The sequence below is a fragment of the Pan troglodytes genome, chromosome X (assembly GCF_028858775.2).
Source record: "Pan troglodytes isolate AG18354 chromosome X, NHGRI_mPanTro3-v2.0_pri, whole genome shotgun sequence".
Classification (NCBI taxonomy): Eukaryota; Metazoa; Chordata; class Mammalia; order Primates; family Hominidae; genus Pan; species Pan troglodytes.
The window spans coordinates 147,964,687-147,981,805 of record NC_072421.2 but is presented as its reverse complement, the minus strand read 5'-3'; the positions used below and the strand labels follow the sequence as shown (position 1 = coordinate 147,981,805).

The 17,119-nt window shown below is 46.9% G+C and overlaps 1 protein-coding gene across 17 annotated transcripts in view; it reads right to left on the bottom strand.

Annotated features, from left to right (window-relative positions):
• Positions 1 to 17,119, bottom strand: part of MAMLD1 (mastermind like domain containing 1) — a 153,692-nt gene that overhangs the window by 44,914 nt on the left and 91,659 nt on the right. For 12 of the 17 annotated variants that reach the window (XM_063804287.1, XM_063804289.1, XM_063804293.1 and 9 more), the window contains one exon: positions 6,457 to 6,531. The exons of the other annotated variants lie outside the window; for them this stretch is intronic. In XM_063804287.1, the coding sequence (XP_063660357.1) occupies positions 6,457 to 6,531 (75 nt within the window). The remainder of the gene's footprint in view (positions 1 to 6,456; positions 6,532 to 17,119) is intronic. 17 annotated transcript variants of the gene reach the window in all.

Genomic DNA, 17,119 nt, shown 5'->3' with positions numbered 1-17,119 from the left:
GCCAAAGGCAGGCATTGGAGAGAAAACTAGAAGTAGCTAAATAGTTTTAATTCTTTCCTGTCTACAGACACATAGATTTTAACGAAGGAATACCATAGTATAGAATTGAACTTTTAGGCTGTCTTCTAGTCTTGGTTAAATGCATCAGGCTGCAGTGGTAAAATTGAATACAACAGAGCCCTTACAGGAAAGAAGTAGATCTGGATGTGTTTTCTTGGGGAGCTGTTTAAAATACTGTTTTTGGGAAAGCACAAGTTTCAGAACAGTCATTGTAGGCATCGTATTCATTGTTCCATTTATTTTTACACACACACACACACACACACACACATTGCTATGTGTACACAAAAATAATTTGGAAGAACCTATACCCAACAATTTGGAGTGGTCATTTATTTGGGATGACTGGCAATTCCCTTTCTATTCTCTTCATTTCTGCTTGTTTGTCTTTAACGAGAACGACTCATAATCCAAAAATTTTAAAAAGTATAAAGTTATCTAAATAAGAAATTTTCCTCTGAAGATGCATCCTCAGGTTGGGGAGATATTAAACAATGAGAAAAGGCCCCAATCTGGGATCTGAACCTTGGGGGAGCTGCCCATCATTTATAAAAGCACAGCCTTTGGGAACAAAGCAAAGTCACTAGCGATGTGAGACTTCCTACTCTTCATGGCTTCATACAGTCATCCGTCGCTGTTGTGTTAATGACCATGACCTGTATGTTAGCAGGTAAATGGGAAAGGAAGTGGGGGCAAAGGAGTATGTGCAGGAATGATCAAAATAAGGAAAGGAAGAGAGGGATCTGGAAATCACCTGAATGCCGATAGGTGAACAGGTAGAATTCTCTTAAAGCTTCCCCCCTCCCCCGGTACCCCCCAAATAACCCCTTTCCAGCTTTGGAAGTTTCACTAGGACATACAGTGCTCATCCTCTGATGACACCTTAAGTTTGGCTCTTCTGGTTTGATGAGCTTGTAGCCCACTAGGAGCTCAAGGCATGCATGGGGCCACTTGCCAGCACGATGAGGGGCATGACTGTCATGGCCAAGTGAACATCAAAGCAGATCCCCAGGGCTGTATGTCTCAGGCCTTGGTGCACATCAGAATCACTTAGAAACATCCACATTCCTGGGCCCTCCCACCACAAACTGACAGCTTCATCCAGGGTGTGGCCCAGGCATCGGGAGTTTTTCCAACAGCTCCATGGCTGATTCTCAACAGAAAACTACTGGCCCAGAGCAAGGGTGGAGGCAGCGTGGCATAGGGCTCTGATCTTGGCCTTGCCACTGAACCTCTCAGAGCCCCAGTTTCTTTATGTGTAAAATGAGTGTAATTATAGTTCTTTTCTCATGAAGGTGCTCTGACTATTAAGTGAAACGGGGCACATTGTATGACACCTAATAGCTCCTCACTAACTGGTACCCGGCATTATAAAGGGCAGGTATGGAAGGTTTCTGGGAGTCCAATACCCTTCTTAAAGACAGAGAGGTCTCTGAGACCCAGAGAGGGGCAGGCCTTACCCAGAGTTGCTCAGCCAGAGGGCAACAAGGCCCAGGTCAGATGCAGGGCCCCTCCACCACCACTCAGCTGCCTCCAGACCCACTGCCTTCGCCATGTTGTTGGTAGGACACTGCATCGCCCCCACAGAAGGGGCTTTCCAACTTGAGTGAGAGGACTTGCACACTTCTTTGACTTTTCTTTTGAGATGCCCACAATCTGAACAAGGGCACTTCAAGGGACAGCTCTGTCACCAAACTCATCTGAGGCCTGAATACCATGGGTCAGGCAGGAATGGGTTGGAGAGGTGTAGAGCAGGCACAATAAGAGGGCTGAGGCCCATGCAGTCATCAGTGCCCACTTTCCCAGGAGTCTGACTGGACACAGCACCCATAGTGTCCCTGAGCTGGTCCATGGAGCAGCTCACTAACTGTTTGGCCCACAGCAGGTGCTCAGTAAATGGCAGTTGAACGAATCAATGGACAAAGGAACATAAATTACCCAACACACAGGGAGCTCAGCCATTTACTCAATCCATTATGGAGTAACCTACAAACAAGCCACTGGGTCCCAAACTGAAATTGTGTCTCTTCTATATTCTCCCAAAGAATCCAATAGGTTAAAAATAGAAATGTATGAAATAGATCAATCAGGGATGATTGCATGTGGGTTTGACATAAGGATCCCCTGCAGGGAGTCTGAGCTGGCAACAGTCAGGCCCAAAGTGCTGTCCATGATGTCTCGAACTGCAAGACAGTTTTAACAATGGCGAAGCAATGCAGAACCAGGCAGGCCAAGGAGGGGGTGGGGGTTGGGGAAAGGAAGGGAGGGAAGGGGCTGTGAGGGGCAATGGTCTGGCATCCCTGCCACGTGAGCCTCTGAAATTTGCTGGCAGCTTCTATGGGCTCCCAGAGCTTTCACTTAATTGTTGGTCTGCCATTAACCTGCTGGGAATAAGGTGCAGGGATGGAGGAGGCAGGGCATGACCACCAGACACTAAAGGTACCAGCTGGGGCCACTGGCAAAGGAAAGGAGGCTGCACCTCTCCTACATGAGAGCCTGTATACACACACCTTTTCCAGCACTCATCAACTGCATCCCAAGCAAATGGTCCCTGATCAATTCCAATTCTAGAAACCAACTGACTACTCAATAACAAAGTAGATCCCAGCAGGCCGCCACTGCTGGAGCGGATGCCACTTTTGCTATGCCAAGTCTGTGGCTGGACAGCTGCTGGCATGTACACTCACTGACTGTTTCATAAGGATGCCTAATAAAGGGGGAAGGCTCACCTGGCTTTTCTCAGGGGTGGGGTTTGGGGTGCCGATTGAGGCTGCTGTTTTGGCAGAGTGGCAAGCTGCAAGCCTCTTCTGAGCTTTCATTTTTCAATGGACTTCAGTGAGAATTCACTTTGTCAGAGGCCATGCAGCTCCATGTTTTGGATTTCATGGAATGAGCTTTCAACAGTGAGCCTGAAGTGCCCTGGCTGAACAGCAAGAACACCAGCCAACCCTAAACAAGGCCGAGGAGAGGCGGCTGTGTTTACACGGAAGTGCTCAGCCTTGCTGTAATAGCGTCTGCCTTCACCAGACATCAGTGAGGCCTGGAAATCTATTATCCAGTTAATTTTGCCCCTAGATAAAGACTTGCTTTCGTGTCTTCTCTTTCACAGTCCCATCTGTTGAGATGAGTCTCAACTGCGAGAAGTTGGCTGGGCTTTCCCCTGTGCCCAGTGCCACACTCGTGCCTTCACTGGGTCACCTGTGCCTGTGGCTGATGCCGCTGAGGTTTTGCCTGCCCAGACTGGGTGTTTCTGACTAAATCCCACAGCCACCATTTTAGATCAAGGGCAGGAGATAGCTCACTGCTCCGGAATGACCTCCCCTCCCAGCATCCTGGTAGGGGCGGAAGGTCCCCAACCAAGCTCCCAGCCCTTTCTAAATGAATCTCCCTGCTTCACCCATGTGCTTTTCTCCAGTCTCTGCGGTCTTGATGACAGCAGGGTATTAGTCCTAGTTGTCCCACAGCTCCTACTTCTTTCAGGCCTCTCCCTGTGACAATCAGTAGCCACTGGCAGGATTTCCTCAGAGCATATCTCGATTTGCTTTCAGACAATTAGTTAAAAGGACACTGGACCCCAGACGTCCCAACTCCCAGCGAGAGCCCTCACAGGCCCTGCCTTTGGTGGTGAGGAAGGGGGAGGGAGTGAGTGACAGTGCCCTGGCATCTTTTAGAAACGAATTCCTTTCTCTCCATACATAAATGCCTGCAGAGTCCCATTTCACAATCCGGCAGACAAAGCCACCAATGTGATCCCCATGACCTTATAAACATTCATTAAAATGCATTTCAAGGCATGTGATGGCCTCCCCACCCCCTAAATAATGAGAAAACAAAGGTTTCTCTTCTGATAGAGACAAGTTCAGCTCTGAAGTCAACATTATTTCTGGTTCTGTCTGAACAATGACATATGGCAACTCTTTCCTTTCTATATTTCTAGTCCAGAATGACAAAAAAGGGGAAAAATTTCTTAGAGAAGGTAGAGATTATACGAATACAGTCCATGAAATGAGCATAAGGAGAATAAAGAATATAACTTATCCAAAGAAGTCTGGCAGGCTGTTATAAATGCTTGATTTTGGACACTGTAGTTGGAGGTTTAACATGGACACCAATAAAAAGGTCAGCAAAGGGTATGCACTGTTCCTATTGGGCAAGAAGATGGGAGGTCAAAGGTAACCAGGAAAGATAAACTCAGGGAGACTTATTTTCCCTCCAGAGGGTACTGGGCTTGTAGACCCTGGGCAAAATTGTCAAAAAGGTGAAAATCGCCTGTGGTTTATTTAGTCTGCTCTTTCTTCACCAGTGCCTCACCAGTTCAGCTCAGGCCAATTTGCTAGCCGGTTCTCCTAGTCTCTTCCCTTACATCCATACTCCATGAACAACTTTATTCAATATTGTTACATTTTCCCCCTATGAATTTTGAGGCACCTGATGTTGGCCAACTAAATTAGACTTCAAGCCCTCTGAGGACAAGGATGGCCCCCAGTAGACTATCTCAGAAGAAAGTAATGAAGATGTCATGGGGCATGATGGAGGTAGCTGTAGAATAGATAAGAAAATAATGTATCAGGAATGGGTTTGAAGAGACAAAGAGATGGGGGATGGAGAGAAAGAGAGAGAGTGAGAGCGAGGGGGAAAGACAGAATGAATATGTTTGCATTTGCACATGGGATCAAAGGAATATCTGTGTGTATAGTATCAATGCCTGTATTTGGGGATGTGTTATTTACATGTTTATTTTCAGCAGAATGTCCCAGCAAACTGAAACTGATCTTTCTGTAGAACAAACAGGATTTTGAGCATTTCCAGAATTGCGAGACATGAGGCTCTGGAGAATACCAGGGTGGTTGGGAATGGCAGGGAACCCTGAATGCTAATGCTGATTGGCTTCAAGAGGAGTCAGTTATGTCTCAGGAGCAAATCTCTGATAATGGGTGGTTTGGAGCAAGAACCTCGACCTACAAATCGGGGATTTATTGGTGTCCCTGATTCGCCCTGAACCAGCACTCGATGCAGGCAGATGCAGGCCGCGGTGGAGGAAGGGGCCCTGGAATGCGCATGAGAAGACCTGCAGTTAAGTCCTAGCTCCTCCGTTTGTTGTGTGGCTGTGGGCAAGCCACTCCCCTCCCTGAAGCTCAATTTCTTCTTCTGTAAAATGGGTACTTGGCCCACCATGTGTGCTTCACAGCATTAGTGAAAGGTTCCATTGTACTCACTGAGGAGAGCACTTGGGGAGCAGTAATCACTACTGATATCATTCTCAAGGCCCTGTGTCCTCGTGTTGGGCCTCTGTTGCTTTCTTACAAATAAGGATGCATTCACTAGGATAGGGGGATGGAGTGGAAGTAGGGGGAGGCAAGCAGCTTAGTCCTGACAGCACTGACCTGACAGCACTGACCTGACAGCCAGGGATGCTGTCTTGGTGGCTGAGCCTGGAAACTCCTGCCTCCTGCTGCTTGCCACCACCTGCCACTCTGAAGGCTGCCACAGTCATCAGCCTTTAGCCACCCTGACCTGAGGGCTGGGGCTTCAACAGGCTTCTGCCAGAACTATCTGAGCAGCAGCCTGGAGTGGCTGGAAGTGCACTGACAAAGGCAGAGATGAGCAGACCTGGGTGGGCAGTGTTCTAGAACTACTTTCTCCTTTTCTGTAGTGTAGACATGCCAGTTGGAAGAACTGACAGCTCTAAGGATGATCCTCAACCTATAGATGTATATGAATTTAATGAGCTCAGAATTTGTATTGTACCATCTCCTGAGAAGAATCAAGGTATTCTGCCATTGAACAAGCATTTGTTGAGAGCTAGCCTCTAACTCCTAGACCGTCAGAACTGCTGGGCCCTTCAAGACGGGCTGCTCACACCCACTCATGTTAAGCCTGGTGAGGCCTGTACTCTGTTTTCACAGGAAGAAATCCTCACCCAGTCTTCTCCAAACACATTCCCAGGTTCTGTCATTAGTGGGATAGAGATGATTACTGTGGGGAGAAGAGAAACATCTGGATGGATTTGGTGAGGTTGACCTATAGAGGAAGTAGGTGCTGCCTGAGGTAGCTGTAATAGAAGCTAAAGGTCAAAGGAGAGGGCCCTGTCCCAATCCAGATGACTCCACTTCTGCTGGACCCAGGTTCACAAGCTTAATCTACATTTCACCTAAATTTGGCTAACAAGCCCAAAATCACACAGGCAAAGGGAGAAGTGGAGGCAGAACCGAGGTTGGAGGCCACCAGGGCCACCGGGCAGAGATCATTTAAGCCCAACCTTCTCACTTCTCCCTGGGCTCTGCCTCTCTTAAAGGACCTTGTGGTGTGACCTCTTGTAGGTCCCTTTCACACTCGGGGCCTCAGTTTCCCCACTGTAAAGTGAATGGGTCCCAGCTTTGGTAAGCTTGTGCTTACCTGATGCTTTCTTCCTGGGCTGCTCTTGTAGAGAAAAGATAAATCTTCTTCCTCCATCCACGAGGGCTTCTTTCCCTGGGGGTGAGAGTAGGCTGAGGAGAGCCACTTGCACACACTCTTAAAGAAAGTATTACCTGCACCAGCTCAGTGAGAGGCACAGATCAGACTGTTACTTGAATCAAATTATGAGCCTCCCCAAATATATCTATGACATTTAAATAGGGAATTACTTGAACATAGACTGTGGGGTCCGGTGTGGAGTGCGGGAGACTAGCAAAGTGAATCCTGAGAGTAGCAGGTCTGCACCTGTTGGATCAAGAAAGGCTGCCTACAATTCTGGTCAAATGAGCTGTGCTTATTGACATATTCTATTAGAGAGTACTACCAGGTCACCAGTCACCAGAAAGGCTGCCAGCTCTCCAACCACCTCCAGGGAACTATCCTGAATGGGGCCTTAACAAGCCTAAGAGAGGGTTGGTTTGGGTCCCAAGCCAATATTTGCTCTGCTTTATGTCAGTCATATGGAACCCAAACCAACCCTCTCCTATGTGCCTCACCAGTCGGTGCAGGGATCCCAATTTCAAGTTTGGTTTTTTATGGTCAAAGTCCAGCATAGATTAAATGAAGGGGTGTGATGATGGTGTTAAAAGAGAACTCCAGACCAGTTTAACTCTTGGACACACATCCCATCTCACCATGGTGCTTCCAACCTTCCAGAGATGATGGGCTCCTATTTTCTGATGACAAAGCCCTCCACAGGATTGCTGCCTGGCCATCAGGGAGTGCCTCTGTAACTGAGGCTGAGATCCCACTTTCAGTCCTCCAGCTGTGGCCCATCCCTGCTCCACCCACCGGGTATGGCCTGTCCTAGGCTGTTAGGTATGGCTGCATTGTGAAATGATGGCTACAGAGCTGGCATCTCCTGTAGTCTAGTTCATCTAGTGCACTACCTCATAGTTAAAAGAAATCTGTTTAAGCCACTGAGGGTGGCTCCTAGTGCCAACTCCAAGAACAGGAAGCTTCCCTTTTTTGGGAGGAGGGGCAGATGGTAACGTGGATCGTCCAGGTCAATGGGAGCAGGGCAACCACAGTAAGCACTGGACAACAACACAAAGACTCCATGTGTGGCTTCCATCGAGTCCCTCTCCAATTGGTTTGGTCTTCTCCGTCCCATGCAGCACTTCAGCAAGGGGCCTGGCTGAAGGCTATGAATTGTGTGGAGCCTCCTCATTACAGTCTCCAACCATCTGATGCTGGGAAAATGTCACCAGGATGCAGCCATGCCGTGTGGCCAATGAACCGAGAAAACACCCCTTTTCTAGAATGCTCTAAAGAGGCAGAATAATTCAGAGGTGAGGAAGGAAATACTCCACCAGAGACCCAGGCAGTTCCTACAAAAGCCAGACTTTCCTTCACCTAGGGAGTGACAAGACCAGTGGAAAACACTCTCAAGCAGTAACCCCCAAATGCTCTGCAAGCCAGTGGCGTCCAGATACCGCACAAGCGAGTGGGCTGTCTAATCCCATCATCATGATGTAAATATCTCTAGGTTGCCCTGGGCTGTGCCTGACCCTGTCCTCAGCTTTCCACACCTCCACCTACAGCCCATGCACAGAAGGACCACCCAGGAATGCTGTAAGTGTGGCACCTCCAGGGCCACCCAGGGAGAAGGAGGGCAGCTATGCTGGTGGCTCCAGGCCCATTTGGCGGGTGGTACCTTCACACCACAAAGCCCAAACTGAGGCCCCAGATTTGGCTGATGAGGGCATATTGGACAGGGGTCACTTATGCTCTTCCCCATTGCCACCTGGCCTCTGGCTACCTGGACTTGGCTACCTGTGGATCCTCTCACAGGTGCCACCATCTTGGCTGAGTCTCCAGATGCGAGGTCCCTGAGGCAGTGGCGGGCTTCTCGCTAATGCTGATGGGATTAGGAATGGGATAGGTGGGGAGGGCCCTGGACTGGGCCCTGATGAGCCAAGTGGGTTTTTGGAGGGGCTACTGGTACATTTCAGGGACAGGACATCTGGTAGAGCTAAGCTGGGGCAATAAGGAGCCACTGCTAATCTGAGAGCTAGAAACAATCAGCTTCTGGGTCATTATTAATTAGGGTAGTTTGGGCTGTGTGGAAGTCACATACTATATGGGGTAGCCACAGCTCTCTCTCCAGATAATCTCTAAGACTTCTGATTGGGACTGTGTGAATGCAGTAGCAATATCTCTTCTTACTGCCAGGCCCTGCCAGTCCTGCCTCCACGCCCTGGCTGGCCCCCTTATGATCTGACCCATGCCAGGCTGCCATAGTATGTTACTTCTGCATTAGCACTCCTTGGGACCTGCCTCTCCACTGTCCCTCAGACTTTAAAGAACTATACAAACCCAAGGGGCTCTTCCCAAGAGAATTGATATGACTTGAGGTGATTCCATTTCTGGAAGTAGTCACTCCATTTTCTGCCTCACTCTTTCAGTGCTTCACAGAGCAGGATGACCCAGGTGCCCTTGTGGTGAGGATCTTTGTTCAGGGGAATGTGACTTTCATCAGGGTGGCCCAGATAAACCCAGTGGTTTTGTGGTTCGGAGTGGGAAAGCCTTCCCAAGAGCAGGACATGGGATTGGACATGGAAGCCTGTTTCTGGGCTCCATGCCTGTTGGATTGGCCCCATCAGATCAGTGGCAACCTTGCCTGTGGGCACCCTGACCAGGGCACACAATCCTCTGCCCAAAACTCCTGGAATCACAAGACACAAATGACTATTGTGGTACTAAGCACTTTGTATGCATTCACATAGTTATCTTCACAACTCTATGAGAAAGATATTCCCATTATCATCCTCATCTTAGAAATGAAGAACAGAGATGCCTGCAGTTTAGAGGTTTATCAGGGAATCATCTCCAAATTGGTGGGGGCTGGAACTTGAGTGTGAGTGGCTAGAGAGAACAAGGGGCAAAGATTAAAGAGTCTTGCCTGCCTGTCTTCCTTCCTTCCTCCCTCCCTCCCTCCCTCCACCCCTCCCTCTCTTCCTTTCTTATTCCCATCTTTCTCCTTTCTTCTCTTTCTCCATTTCCTTTTGTTTTAGTAAGGGAGACCTGATTTATAAGTAGACTTCAAGAGTGACTTTGGAGTACTTACTAAGTGACAGGTACAGTTCCAAATGCATTTTAGGCTTTACCTTAATGTTCCCAGTGACTCAAGGAAGTCAGTACTAATGTGATCACCCCCACCCTCATTGTACAGATGAGGGTGCCCAGTTGAAGACAGGGAGTGTCACTTGCTTAAGGGCATTTGGCTGGCTAAAAAGTGGTGGAACCAGGGAGTGAACTTGGGTTTGTCAGCCTCCAGAGCCCTGTCCTCAAGCAGAAGTGGGGCTTGGAGGAAATGGGCCAAGGTGCCATTCAGATGATAGGGCAATGGTTGAAGGAGAGCCAGAGCTAGAGAAAGAGAGAGAGAGAGAGAGACTATACCAACTTCCTCTACAAGCAGAGGAAATAACAAGAGCAACTAGTTACCAAGCCTCTGCTTCAGCCCTGTTAACTACATCAATTCCTTTCATCTTCAGTGTAACCTTATGAGGTTAGAAATTGGGGTACTGAGATGAAAAGGCCTTTGGTCCAGGGCCTCCTGGGGGAACACACAGTGACAGACTGCCTGGAAGGCGCAGTCAGGAGACACCCCTGCTGAACCCACGCAGCCTCCCCCTCCTTTCCTGGCATGATAAAAACAGACCCCATTTGGATTGCAGTGGCAAGGTCAGGAAACAAGGTGACAGTCCTCCTCATTGCCAGGACACCAACTAGAGTAGTTTAAATGGGGCAAATAGAAAAATAGTTGCTATAAGAACATTTAAGATCTGCTCTCACAGTAAATTTCAAATATGCAATACGGTATTATTAAATATAGCCACAGTGCTGTACATTAGATTGCCCAAATTTATGCATCCTATAACTGAGAATTTGTACCCATTGACTGACATCTCCCCATTTCACACCCCACCCCCTGCAACTCTTGGTAACCAGCCTTCTACTGTTTCTATGATTTTAAAACAGTTCTATGAGTTCAGAAACAAATATAACTAGATGAAGTTATGGATGGATGCATTGACTAACTTGATTGTGGTAATCATTTCACAATATATATGTATATCAAATCATCACACTGTATACCTTAAATATACATTTTTAATTTGTCACTTATACCTCAATAGAGCTGGAAAGAATAAAGAGAAAGAAAAAAAACAGCTGCTGGTTAATCAGAGCCTTCTTTCCTGTAGTGAGGTGTTTGGGTCTCTAGTTTTGGGACTGAAGCTTTTATAATCTGGGGCCCTCTTTATGAAACAGAACATAAAATTAAAACAAAATTAGGTACCGGGTCTTAGAAGGCTTGAGGGATGAACTTTGAAGCTTAGGCCAGAGGTGACCTTACCTCTCTCTGTGCCCCAACAGTAGGCTAAATAAAATGGCAACAAGCTTCAGACCATGCAGAAAATTTCCCTGCTTGAGAAATTCAACTGCTATGTAGGTGGGAGAAGATTCCAGAGACACCTGATTAGTTCAGAACCTTCTAGAGGGGCATCCTGTCTATGACCTCTTCCTGCTAGGACACACCAAAGAGAGATGCTGCTATCAATGGCCACATTTAAAACAATTTATGTCCAGAACATGCCTCTGTAGCTTAGCAGAGGGGTCACATGCTTACTGAATAAGCACATTTTAGCTCCTGAGTGCCAACTTTTAGCCTGCAGAGATATCGACCCCACTTAGTAGATTTAGAGCCAGGCTGGTGAGCTCTGAAGCCATGAGAGTCTTGGCATCAGAGCAGCTGAAACTTGGAGGGAACATGGGATAAGGAGTCAGTCCAAAGACTCTTCCCATGGTCTAGGTCCTCTCTTTTTAAATTGAGGTAAAATAGACATAGCATGAAATTAACTTTTTAAAAGTGTACAATTCGGTAGCATTTAGGACATTCACAACGTTGTGCAACTATCACCACTATCTAGTTCCAGAACTTTTTCATCATCCCAAATGGAAACCCCCCTCCCCCAGCTCCTGGCAACACATTTATCTACCCTCTGTCTCTATGAATTTGCTTATTCTGAATACTTCATATAAATGGGATCATACAATATGTGGCGTTTTGTGCCTGGCTTCTTTCACCCGGCATCATGTTTTCTGGGCTCATCCATGTTGTGGCATGCCTCAGTACTCCATTCCTTTTGTGGCCAAATAATATTCCATTGTGTGGACGTGCCACACTTGGTCAGTCCATTCATCTGACGGACATTTGGGTTGTTTCTGTCTTTTGGCTATTGTGAATAGTGTTGCTGTGAACATTTGCATACAAATTTTTGTTGAACACTTGTTTTCGGTTCTTTTGGGTGTATACCAAGGAGTGGAATTGCTAGGTCATGGTGTAATTTTATGTAGAACTAACTTCTTGAGGAACCACCACACTGTTTTTCACAGCCTTGGTCTTCTTGGAAACTTGCATCATTGGAGGTATATGGAAGAGTAGCAGGGAGAGCTGGGACCCAAAGTTGATCTCCAGACTGGCAGAGAAATCTCTGCAGCTTCCTTAGAGAAGCACCTTTCTGTTCCTGCTGCTGGTCTGCACCACACTGTATCATGGCCTTTGCTAGTACCAGAGGCAGATGTAGGCAACACTTTTCCTATCTCCAGGCCAAATGATGGCATCCAGAGGCTGAGGGCCAAGGGAAAAAGCATGAACAAATGCGGTGACCAGGGAGTTGGCTTCTGTACCTTCTCAAGGCCAAGTGCCCTTTCCCATCTAAAACTGCAACCTGGACAGTGCTTGGTAAAGCCCTAATGTCCTACGGCAGAGTTTGGGGAGACCCACTGGTCACTGCCATTTGTGTTGGAGAGGACATTGCACTCTCTTCCTGGCTGGGAATGTACCATCTAGCATGGACTGCATTTGCCTCGGGCAAGAAACTTTTTGGAAGGCTTTGTCTTCCACAAGCCTACTCTGCTGCACCCACTCTTCTGCCTCCCAGCCCCTCCGGCCCAGCTGTATATCTGGAACCCTGAAAAGGTGAGCTCCTCGTATGCTCCCCATCTATTCAGCCATGCGGGAAATCCCTCTAGAGCCATTTCTGGGAACAACATGGCCAGAAGCAGCAAGAGACGTGTCTGCACAATGACTCAGCAGAGACTGCCTGTGCAACGGGTGTGTACCTGGGAGGTTGGTTCTGTATTTTTATACACATACAGGATGCGGCTTCTAGTAGCAAAGACTTTTTAGGGCTGTATGGGGGGTATATCATGTTCATGACATGACAGAAGCACTCACAGTAGGCTAAAGGGATCCACACAGATTCTCAGGATGTTGCGCTTTTCTAGACCTTCAGATCCAAGTGTTGGTGTTACCAACTACAGGCCTTTATAAAATCCCAGGCCCTTTCAGTGGACAGTGTACTTTCTCATTCATCAGCCTTTGATTCTAACAAGAATCCTAGGAGGTAGGCAGGGCTTTGCTTGGGGTCCCTGATTTACACATGGGTAAACTGAGGCGAAGGAGTTGCAGGTGGTTTACTAAAAGTCATATAGATAGTGGCAGAGCAGAGCTTGGCACTCAGGACTCCAGAGTTCAGCCCAGGTAACAGAATTCCCAAGAACCCCAGGCATGTATAGTGGTAGATGTGTGGACACCTCAGCAGTAAGCCAGCCTTCCCCGAATGAACCCAGAGGTAATTCTGGGGTGCTAAAGGAAAGGCAGATCACTTCAGCTCTTCACACTTAGACTGAGGATAAAAAATCACTTTTAGTTTCAGCCACGATATTTTGACTTGCCTGTAGGGACGGTTGTATTTGACCCAAGGTTTTCCAAACCATACATCACAGGATAGTGCCAGATAGCAGTGACCTCAGAGAAGAAATCTCCTATTGTAGTTTCTATGATATACGTTAGGGTAGCTTGGCTGCTGAGAATTTGCTGATTCTCCTGGGCCCTTAATGAGCTCTCAAGTGCCAGGGTACACTGACTGGACCACTACACACTCCTTGCACACTATAGGCTTTGTAGGCAAATGGATAATCTGATTATACAAAAAAAAAAAAAAAAAAAAAGAAGAAGAAGAAAACCTTCTGCACAACAAATTCTAATAGAAGAACTTAGCAGTATAGGGTGATTAGAGGGCTTGAGGTAGGCCCTGAGCCCTCATGGTCTGTTTAAACCTTGTCTCTAATTGGTGGTCACCTTGGGCAAGTCATTTTTCCCTCTGTGAGCCTGTTTTCTTACCTACAAAATGGGGAAAGTAAAGCCTTCGTAAATTTGTTGTAAGGATTACATGAGCTTAGAAATGTAATTAGCATAGTGTGTGGCATAGTGTAGATACCAAATAAATATGATCTCTCCTTCTACTCTTGAAAATGCAAACACATTCTTGGTGGTCCTAAAATAGCCTGTAACATGGTTTACTCAGCAGCATTTGCTATTCAAGGCAGATCTGCCTTTAGTCATTGGCTGCGCTCCTGAACAGCTGTGTGAAAGGCTAACTTTTGTAAACCAAATCATAATAAAATGCAGCAAAAATTTGTCACTGAAAGGAAATCCTCAGTATATCCTTTTATGAAATGAAAGATCCCTCATCCAAACTTAATTTTTTTAAAAGTGCGCATTTGGAGATATAGCCCTTTCTTATGAATCCTAATTCAATTTTGGCCATAAACACACGTTGATGTTCCCCACCCCAAAGCACATAGCAACAAGAGTAGGTTCTATATTGAAAATAATGACAATTTAAAAACATGTACTTATTTCACTGTATGTGGACAGTGTCTATGATTGCATCATGAAGCGTCATATAACCATGTACACGTACATGAGAGAGAGATAGAGAGAGAAGTGGTAGGGTGGTGGTGGTAGAGGGGATGGTGATAGTAATCATGGTAATGGTAGAGGTGATGGAGGTGGTAATGACGGAGGTAAGGGTGGTAGTGATGATGGTGGTGGTGGTAATGGTGGTGGATGTGGTGGTGGCAATTGGGATGGTGGGATGGTGGTAGCAATGGTGATGGTGGTAATGGTGTTGATTTAAAGGGTGGTGGTAGTGAAGGTGAGGGTAGTGGTGGTGGAGGTGGTGGTGCTGGTAGCAATAGTGATGGTGGTGATGGTGTTGATGAGAGTGTTGGGATCAGGGTGAGTTCCCACAGTATATTTCATTCTTGTTGTACCACTCTGTCAACAGCACCACTGACTGGGACAGAGGAAGAAGGCACACTCTGAATGTGTTATTAACGGAAACCTCAAAACAGTCTGTCTCCTTGTAGTCATTCAAAATTATCTTTTTCTTACCTGGAAAACTGAAACTGAATTACCGGGAAAAACACAGGAGATTTTTGTTTGTTAATATGCTGCCAATAAAGTAATTTTATGTCAAATTTAACTACAGGAAAGGGCAAGGCATTTTCTAAGTTCCTTAGATGTCATGTGGCTAAAAAAAACAAAAGGATGGACAGCAGTTAGATACTGTACACTTAGCTGTTTGAAGCCATATATTCATAAAGCAGATGTTGGGAGTTGGTGTTTGAGGACTGATTTCCTGGAGGTATTTTATATAGGCCAAGTTCATTGTTCTAAACTCTAAGGGCTTGACTTGAGGGAGGAAAAGAGGCAAGAACATGTTTAGTTTTGCTGACAGCATCACATGGGCAGCCCTAAGGCTAGACAACTTTAGGGCCTGAAGCTTATTCTAGGAAAGAAGCACCTACAGAGTGGCACTGGGCTCCCCTCCACTATAGAGATGAAGTCATATGACAGTAAAGGGCAGGCAGGGCTGCCTAGGGGGCCCAGAACTGACACCTCCATTAGAATGAGCACAGGCCAGGGAGAGAAGTGGGGAACCAGAGAGAAGGAGCTGGAATTCTAGTAGGACAAACGATAAGTGAACAACAAGAACAAGTTAAGAGTGTGTGCAGTATTCTTTCAAAGACTGAAAAAATAGTGATGTGATAGAATGGCAGGTGGCTCTGAGCAGGCCAGGAGAAGGACTGGGGGCAGAGCATCCCAGGCAGGAGGGCAGCAAGTGGGAAGGCCCTGGGGTGGGGCTTTTGGACTGTTCCAGTGACGGGCAGGCAGCCAGGGTGCCTGTCACACAATGCACCAGGGAAGTAGTCGTGAATTTGCAGAGGGTCTTGCAGGCTATGGGAAAGGGATTGGATTGTATTTTGTTTGTAGGGAAGCCATCGGGGGACTTAAGCAGAGGAAGGATTGGCTTCATCTCTTTGAAAAAGATCTCTCTGGATGCTGATGGGAGGAGAAATGGAAGGAAAAGAAACACTTTTAGGGGCAAGAACTTTTGAGAAGGGTGGAATTGGGAGTGTGGAGTTGGGGCCAGCTTTGGCACAGGAGGGGAAGCTAAACACGTGGCCACATGAGGGCCTGTAATTCTACCTGAAATGGGTACCATTTGTTAGGGTAAACAAATGAACCAAATGCCCAGTGATACAGACCAAGTGTTGGCAAACTTCTTCTGTGATGGCCCAGGTAGTAAATGTCTTGGGCTTCGCAGGCCATGTGGTCTCTGTTGAAGCTCTGTGTAGTAGACAATATGTTAATGACTGGGCGTGACTGTGTGCTAATAAAAGTTTATTTACAAAAACAGCCCGTGGGCTGGATTTAGCTCACAGGCTGTAGTTTGCCAACCTCTGACCTAGAGCATGAACTGAGCATCTTCTTGGAGGGAAATAAGTTCTTTCCAAGTTGCCCTCCTCACATTGCAGGGGGCCATGTAGGCCCATTATTCACAGAAGAGTGGGTAGGCAACCTTTCTGGAGCAGAAAAACGTAAAGATTTCTTCCGTAGTGCAAGTAAGGTGACCATTTCTAAACCGTGCAAGTGATCCAGCAGTCCCAAAAGTTGTTTCACTTCTCATTGTGCGCCCGTTCTCAGGTGCTCCGAAGCTTCCAGTCCTTTGTAGGGACATGGATGAAATTGGAAATCATCATTCTCAGTAAACTATCGCAAGAACAAAAAACCAAACACCGCATATTCTCACTCATAGGTGGGAATTGAACAATGAGATCACATGGACACGGGAAGGGGAACATCACATTCTGGGGACTGTTGTGGGGTGGGGGGAGGGGGGAGGGATAGCATTGGGAGATATACCTAATGTTAGATGACGAGTTAGTGGGTGCAGTGCACCAGCATGGCACATGTATACATATGTAACTAACCTGCACAATGTGCACATGTACCCTAAAACTTAAAGTATAATAAAAAAAAAAAAAGAGAGGAGAGAAATATCATCCCCTCTAGGATACCCTTGGGCCTTGTTCTTATAGTCTTGTACATTGTTGAACAATTTGCATGGGCTACTGGATTAAAGCACACCCTCCACCCTCAGGCCCTCAAGGGTCTCTATGATAATACAGTCTCACCTTCTACCCTTTCCATCACCATCCTAGGTGCTATGGCCAACCTTGAGGCTGCCATGTTAGGTCTATGCATTTCCCACCTCCACCACATAACTCTCTGAAGGCCAGGTAGTTTCCTATTCATCTTGGTAACCCCAAAGCCTCGTGACAGGGCTCAGCTGGCATCTGCGGATGTGAATGAACCGTTGGAGAAAATGGTACTCTGCAAATAACTCTGTTATTTTCCCATTTCCTGTGTAAGGCCTAGAGACAATGACTTTTTAGATGCACC